At 39.9% G+C, this 8,329-nt stretch overlaps 1 protein-coding gene across 1 annotated transcript in view; it reads left to right on the forward strand.

Annotated features, from left to right (window-relative positions):
• The window catches only part of LOC103514014 (syntaxin-1A-like), a 23,347-nt gene extending 15,925 nt beyond the window's left edge, over positions 1-7,422 (forward strand). The window contains exons 5-9 of the mRNA XM_008478879.2: positions 1,632-1,706; positions 2,319-2,501; positions 5,953-6,042; positions 6,084-6,112; positions 6,913-7,422. Coding sequence (XP_008477101.1) covers positions 1,632-1,706; positions 2,319-2,501; positions 5,953-6,042; positions 6,084-6,112; positions 6,913-7,104 — 569 coding nt within the window. The 3' untranslated portion in view covers positions 7,105-7,422. The remainder of the gene's footprint in view (positions 1-1,631; positions 1,707-2,318; positions 2,502-5,952; positions 6,043-6,083; positions 6,113-6,912) is intronic.
• Positions 7,423-8,329: the final 907 nt, after the last annotated feature.

An 8,329-nucleotide genomic window follows, 5' to 3' on the forward strand; every position in this document is an offset into this window, starting at 1 on the left:
AGTGGTAACTATGAGTATTATTTTCGACAAAAATCGTTTCTTTTTTTAGTCCGTCCTTCCTTTATTATATTACAATAGTAATAATAAAAGGAACAGGGACGGACTATTGTTTTCGCTTCGGTGTCGTCTGTCTGTGTGTCTGTCCCCATAGAAGGACTTATCCAAACCTGGTTGACCTATAAAATAGGTAGGTACATATGTAGGTACTAATTTTCTTTCCCCACGATCGAATAAACTACGGGCTAAAAAATTCCCGCAGGAACGGACCCAGCTTGTTTCCTCTGAAGTGGGAAAATGGGGGATTTTCTATGAGGGAATGGGAATTTTCTATGAGGGAAAGAGGGAAGAATCGTTAAGGTAAACAAGACAATTTTTTGTCCCTTCAAAAGAAAAAAGTTATCTGACGCCTGTAAGTTCTTGGCTCCTGTTTTTCTTTCCCTTTCATTCCTCCCTCCCACAGGCCTCTCTTTCATGTCTATTTTCTCCCTCCCTCCCTTACATCTATTTTCCCTTTTTTATCTCTATTTTGCTATAGGTTTTCTTGTGTTTCCCCCCTTAGTTTCCTTCCCTTTTATACCTACAATTACATATATTTATACCTTCCTTCTTTTTACTTTTATCTCTATTTCCCTACATTTTCTTGTCTTTTTTTTTCCTTCCCTTTTATCCCTATTTTTCTTCTCTCTCTCCTTCCCGTCGCGTTCTATTTTCCCCTCTCTCGCTTTTATAGGTACGCATATCTTTCTCCCTCCCTATAATTTTTTGTTTCTCTTCCCATATCCCTGCTAATTTCTCTCTCTCATACTCTATTTCGTCCCATTTGATGTGTTTGTCCCCGCCAGGTTCCTTTGCTCCCTCCAATTTTTCCCATTTACCTCCCTCCCCTCCTGGGGTAGCAGTTAAACGGCCATTGATCCAAACCGGAGCCGCGACTACAGTTATCTGCTTTTTTAAGATTTGGCCAGCCTAGAAGGAACTGTAGGTAACTGCTGAGGTCTTATCGTCCCGAAAGCGAAGAGTTATCTTGGAGGGTAGCGCGTCTGCTTTGTAAGCGCTCGGTCGCGGGTTCGATTCCCGCCCCAGACGCGCTACTCTTCAAACTACCTCCTCTTCTTCGTTTTTTCCCATGTTCAGATGGGGTCGGCGGCCTCTCAATCAGCTTTAGAGTGATCGCTTTGAGGCCAACTGGTTTTGGCTAAACAATAATTTCCGAGTGGGATTCCCTTCGCACTCAACCTTCGCTATTGATATAGCGTGAGGAAATTTGGACTAGTCTACTCCCTGTTTATAATCCCCTAGCTAGACGCTGATCTACTCTCTGTTTATAGTCCCTCAGCCACTCTTCAAACTACCTAGGCTTCTTTTATCTTTCAAGGAAGATAAGGGATTTTTTAAATTGTGTTAAGCATATTTAAATGCTTGTCACAAATATCGTTCCCCGATTATTACACCTGAATAAATTTCATGACTTGACTTGGACTTGAACCACCAACCTACGGATCCAAAGTCCAACGCGTTAACAACTGCACCACTGAGGTTGCTTTCAAAGAAGATATGATATTATGTAGATTCATGCTCCTCCACTTTACCTTCCATTCTAATGCCTTCGGTATCTCTTTTTGTGTTCACAGAAGTAAAACAAGAACTAGAAGACTTGATGGCAGACATTAAAAAAACAGCCAACAAAGTTCGTGCCAAATTAAAAGGTAAGTTATAGTATAGTATAGCTCGCTATACTGTAGTAATAGAAAGTAAAAAACAGTCAACAGAAACCAACGTTCAAAAAGTCCTTAAATAAAATCCGTAGGTGGTATTTTCATAGATCACAGAACAGGGGTTTCCAACTTCCATGTGTATGCGGGCCACATATGTACATGGGGGAGCATTGTAGTACCCCCCCCACACACACACACACAAACACGCAACTTTTCAGAAATGCAGTCCGATCGAATTTTGAACGCCGAATGGTACAACTTTTAGCACTATCTGACACACAATTGAGAAGTTCCGGGTTCAATACTCCCCTTTTTCTTTTTTTTTTTTTCTTCCAAGTTCCGCAAATACCATAGATTCCATAGAAAGTCTTGTGATGTTCACATCAGATTTTCCTTTTCCCCTTCCAGTGATCGAGCAGTCTATCGAGCAAGAGGAGCAGTCGAACAAATCGTCGGCAGATCTGAGGATACGCGACACACAGTTGAGAAGTTCCGGGTTCAATACTCCCCTTGGTCAACGATTTTTTTTTTCTTCCAAGTTCCGCAAATGCCATATAGAAAGTCTTGAGATGTTCACACCAGATTTTCCTTTTCCCCTTCCAGTGATCGAGCAGTCTATCGAGCAAGAGGAGCAGTCGAACAAATCGTCGGCAGATCTGAGGATACGCAAGACCCAACACTCCACCCTGTCCAGGAAGTTTGTCGAAGTGATGACCGAATACAACCGGACGCAGACCGACTATCGCGAGCGATGTAAAGGCCGGATACAGCGACAGTTGGAAATCAGTAAGTATAAGTAGAATTAAGGTGAAAACACACTACTATCACGTTACGTCACGTGAGGGCAGTATGGCTATCATGAACAGAATTACCTACAATATCATGGGAAAACTTTGAACTACAACTCCCCATGAGCTCACGTGACGCGATAATAGTGTCTTTCTACCTTTACACATGTTGCTACTGTTGAACAATATACTACACTCCCAAGGGCCTCAATATTTCCAGGACACTCTGCTCTATCTGCAAAACATAACGCAGTATAGCACCAGAGCACACAATCTGAATCTCCTGGAAATTCCAATACATAGGACTCAGGTATATGGTAATTCTTACCATGTATCTGCAGTTAGATTATGGAATTCTCTTCTTAGGGATATAAGGAACTCACAAAGTCTAGGAGCATTCAAGACCTCCCTGGTGAAATATCTTAAAGTCTCACAGTGAAAGAAAGATTTAGTGGTTGGGTGGAAGAGCTCTTCCAGGAGAACTCTGCTACTTAAAAAGAAACAAAAAATCTTGCCTAGGCTCTACATCAGAGGTTCTCAAACTGGGAGTGATGTATGTAGCTTCGCGCGAAATTTCGAAACTAGGCTAATATGAGTATCATATTAAGGAAAAGAAGGAGGAGGAGAAGTAAAAAATAAAGGACAATAACATGAATAAGAAGAAGAAGGTGGAGGAGGACAATAACATGAATAAGAAGAAGAAGGTGGATGAGGACAATAACATGAATAAGAAGAAGAAGGAGGAGGTGGAGGAGGACAATAACATGAATAAGAAGAAGAAGGAGGAGGTGGAGGAGGACAATAACATGAATAAGAAGAAGAAGGAGGAGGAGGTGGAGGAGGACAATAACATGAAGAAGAAGGTGGAGGAGGAGGAGATGGAGAAGAACAACAACAAGAATGAGGTGATGTAAGGGAGACCGGAAAATAGGAGAAGAGGCAGAAGTAGAAGAGAGGAGAAAGGAGAAGTGAATAATGTAATAATGAAGAAGACCACTGGAAGAAAGAGGAGGAAGAGGACACGAAGACAACAACAACAACAACAACAACAACAAAAACAGCAACAACAACAACAACAACAACAACAAAAAGAATAAGATGAAAAAGGAAAAAGAAGAGGAAGAAGAAGAGGAAGAAGAGGAAGAAGAAGAAAAAGAAGAAGGAGAAGAAGAAGAAGAGGACACGAAGAACAATTTCGAGAATAAAAGAAGGAAAAAGTAGAAGAAGAGAAGAGGACACGAAGACAACAGCAACAACAACAAAAAGAATAAGATGAAAAAGGAAGAAGAAGAAAAAGAAGAAGGAAAAGAAGACAAAGAAGGAGAAGAAGAAGAGGACACGAAGAAGAATATCGAGAATAAGACGAAGAAGGAAAAAGTAGAAGAAGAAGGAGAAAAAGAGATATAAAGAAATGAAGAATATAAAGTTGGAGTATTAGTATTTCATTTTGATTGATTAGGTGAAGCTTTGAAACTGATAAACTTGAGGATTTCGTGAAACAAAACATTGAATTCCCAGCTTAGTTAGCTTGAAGGGTACCTAGCGCGTCTTTTTCAGCGATACTTAGGTCGAGTTTTACCACCGTAGATTGTCTCAGGATTGAGTTCAATCCGAGGTTGACCTGCCTATTAAGTATAGGGAAATCCTTATTTCATCTCAATTTCAAACATTTTTACTTTCCTTATCCTATAGGAAGGAAAGTAATGTAATCGGGTCAAATTTTCGATGGTCATATTTTAGTGCCAAAACACGTTTTGCCTTAGCAGTTACAGACAGTTCAATCTATCGAACCTCTTAAAAAAGGATAGGTCGATTTTTTTTATTATTTTTTTTAAAAGAAAAAAAGAGGTTGTGAAGAAAAGAAAGAAGAATTAAAGTCCGAAGCAGAATAGGATAGAAGAGGGAAGGATTGTAAAATGTAGGCATAAAATAATGGAACAGAGACTTTTCCCTCTGCATGAATTTTTCTAGTGGACTTCAAATTATCCCCTCTTCTCCTTCTCCTCTTTCTTCCTTTCTGCTCTCGCTCTCTCTCACTCTTGATTTCTCTTTCTCTCTCCTCTCTGTTTATTCTCTCTCTCTCTTTCTCTCTCTCTCTCTTTCTCTCTCTCTTTCTCTCTCTCTCTCTTTCTCTCTCTCTTTCTCTCTCCAAATTATCCTCTCTTCTCGTTCTCCTCTTTCTTCCTTTCTGCTCTCGCTCTCTCTCACTCTTGACATCTCTTTCTCTCTCTCTCTCTCTCTCTCTCCTCTCACTTCTTCTTCTCTCTGTTTATTCTCTCTCTCTCTCTTCTCCTCAAAAGTTATTTTTTCTCCTCAAAAGTTATTTTTTATTAGCTTAGGAGATGTTACCTATGTAAAATTTAAAATTGTAATAAATAAATGAAATGAAATGAAATCTCTCTCTCTCTTTCTTTCTTTCTTTGTCTTCCGACTGTCTCCTCTCTCTCTCCTCCTCGACGTCCTCCTTTCTAGGTATGGCTGGTTTAATATACCTAGTAGGTACCAGGTAGTACATATTGGTATCAGTAGGTATTTTCTCGTATTTAGATGCGGTCGGTGATTTTCGTCACATCAAGGAATGGCTGAGCATCACATCACTTGAGGCGTTGAACCAAACCAACTAGCTGCCAGCAGAGACCTCTTCAGAACGGCAGTGTTAACATCAATCTGGCAACCATTGACTGCGATGTCGCCACAAAGAATGAATGAACTAGCTTTTAGTTTTGGTTACAAAAATTGTACGAGTGCGGATACCCTTCGCACTCTATCTTTGCTATTTCTTTAACAAGGGAATTTGCAGGCTGTTATCTTCTCTGTGCCAGCCTAGTTAGCTTAGTTGGTAGTGCGTCTGCCTTGTAAGCGCTAGGCCGCGAGTTCGATTCTTGTCCAGGAAGTTTGTCGAAGTGATGACCGAATACAACCGAACGCAGACCGACTATCGCGAACGATGTAAAGGCCGGATACAGCGACAGTTGGAAATCAGTAAGTATAAGTAGAATTAAGGTGAAAACACACTACTATCACGTCACGTCACGTGACGTCACGTGAGGGCAGTATGGCTATCATGAATAAAATTACCTACAATATCATGGGAATATCATACCTATAAAAAAATCAAATTTATACCAAAATAGATCAGTTGCGCTTACTTGGGTGAGGTTTCTAAGATAAAGAACAGAAAAAATGAGGAACTAGGGAACTTTTCTTTTTCTTCTACGACTTTTAGATTCCGAGATAAATCGATTTAAAAAAATACCGGTAAATCTTGAACTCTGACGTCACGGCATACGCTCCCATACACGATGACGTCCCATCAAAATGTCCTGAGCAAAGCTCCCTCGCAGGTAACACATTAATCTGTTTGTGCGCATGCATTTCTGCGCAAGTCATGTTCGTGCGCATACGTTTCAAAAGAAAATAAAGTATGTTATTCTGTTTTGTGTTTGCAGCGGGTAGAACAACAACAAATGAAGAACTAGAAGCAATGTTGGATACCGGGAACCCAGCAGTGTTCACACAAGGTGTAAGTATAAAGACAAGTTAGTATGAGTGCTAGTTGTTCAACAACCTTTACTCAAAGTCCTTTGTGGGTTGACCATATATGCCAAAGTTCCAATCTCAGTGGCCTAGTGGTTACCACGATGGACACTGGATCTGGAGGCTGGTGGTTCGAATCCAAGTCAAGTCATAAAATTTAGCTTAGTGTATTAAGCGGGGAACGACATCATACTGAAAGATACTCTCCATATAATCCATCGCCATCTCTATAGCTTCTCACAATGAAGACCGTATCAACCACCAATAACTAATTAGTATCAATATTTTGATTTAAAATCATTTCAATGTCATTTTTTTAGCCAGCCTAGTTAGCTTGGTTGGTGGCGCGTCTGCCTTGTAAGCGCTAGGCCGCGGGTTCGATTCCCGCCCGGGGCGGATGAAACGTTCGTTATTCCCTCTTTCCTCCCACTACCAATTTTCTCTATATTTTTTCCCTTTTCACTTCCAATTTTTGCACCATCTTCTACCTCTTCAATCCTGTTTCTACTTCTCTTTGCCTGTCAATTGTGTTTTATTTTCGTCCCAATATTTCTTCTACTTCATGTCCAAATTTTCCCCACCATTTTGTTCACTATCTCTTCAATACCATCTTTTTTCCCGGCTTTTATTTTTCCCACCTCTTCAATGCCGTCTCGTACATTCCTGTTTTGTCCCCACAATTTTTCCCTTTCTTTGTTTTTTTCCCTCCATTTTTCGCTATATCTATATTTTTTATCCCGAAAAATGTTTCCCTTTTCTATACTTTTCTCCCAATATTTTCCCTCGTGCGTTTCTTTCCCGCACAATTTTCCCCTTTTATCCCACAATGTTTCCCTTTTTCCCTCTTCGCTCCCACTGGTCGGATTCTGTAGGGTGAGATGATAGACCGCATCGAGTACCATGTGGAGCACGCCGTGGACTATGTGCAGACCGCCACGCAAGACACGAAGAAGGCGCTGAAGTATCAGAGTAAAGCGCGCCGGGTAAGTGAACTAACCAGCCCCGCGAAACCTTGCCGGAACTTTTCCACAACCTTGTGGAATTCTTTGAAAAATCTTTCCTGAACCTTGCAGAAACCTTTCCTCCGCAACCTTTCCTAAACCTTGCAGAAACCTTTCCTAAAACTAGCAGAAACCTTTTGACAACGTTTGTCTAAAGAAAACCTTTGGACAACCTTTATCGTATTCGATAATGTGACTTTTTTGGCTGAACCAATCAGATTCCGCTTTGGATGCGAACACTTGCTCCACAAAGCGAAATCTCACAATCTCATTGGTTCAGCCATGTTTTGTTTCACATAATTGAATATGATACTTGTCTAAACAAAATTGCAAAAACCTTTTGGACAACCTTGTCAAGACAATTTTTCCTAAACCCCTGCAGAAACCTTTTGACAACGTTTGTCGAAACAACCTTTCCTTAACCTTTTAATGTCCTTTCTTATTTATTGTTTATGATGTATTTTCTTTGTTTTTATTTGGTTATTTTAATATGTATTTATTTCTTGTAATTTTTTTTTATTTGGCTATTTTTGTTTTTATTTCTTGAGTTTGTTTTGTAAGGTAATTTTTTATTTGGTTATTTTTGTTTTTATTATTTCTTGTGTTCGTTTTGTATTTTGATTCTTATTTTTTCTTCTTTTGTGTGCATTTGGTTTTGGATTTATTGGGACAAAATTTTACGATTTGGGCTCTGTGAGGGCACTCAGCCTCGTTGGGGCAATTGAGATGTAAGCGAAAAGCCACCGGTGGCATCACAAAACGCTTTTGGATTTTGAAACATTAAGCTGTGTCCACACAAGGTCGACGACCGTCGATTGATGTCGACTGAAACCGTCCAGCCGTCCACACTGCCTGCCATAGGTTCACCTCGTTGATTGACGGCCCTCGACTATGTGTGTGTTCCGTTTTCACATTAGACCAAAACTTCGTTTTACCTTAAATCTCGGATTGATAATGATATCCTGTCAGGCTAGGACTCTCTTTTGAAGATACAAGCTAAGTGACTCCTTGCAGGCAAACAGGCAAATAGTCCTTTTTGTCAAAAAAAGGAAACAGTTTTGGTCTACTGTGAATAGGCTGTAACTTTAATGTGTTTGTATTTTTTGTACTGATAGACAACCAAGATATACTCGGAATGCTTTAGAGCCGGGGAAAGATAGAGAAACATCTTGGACATACTAAGACACAGACATCTGGGCCTAATGTGACACTGTGACAGGTTTTACATGCTACAAAAAAAAAAAAAAAAAAAAAAAAAAAAAAAAAAAAAAACACAAGATTTTTTTTT

This window comes from Diaphorina citri, unplaced genomic scaffold, assembly GCF_000475195.1.
Source record: "Diaphorina citri unplaced genomic scaffold, Diaci psyllid genome assembly version 1.1 scaffold1066, whole genome shotgun sequence".
NCBI classification, from domain to species: domain Eukaryota; kingdom Metazoa; phylum Arthropoda; class Insecta; order Hemiptera; family Psyllidae; genus Diaphorina; species Diaphorina citri.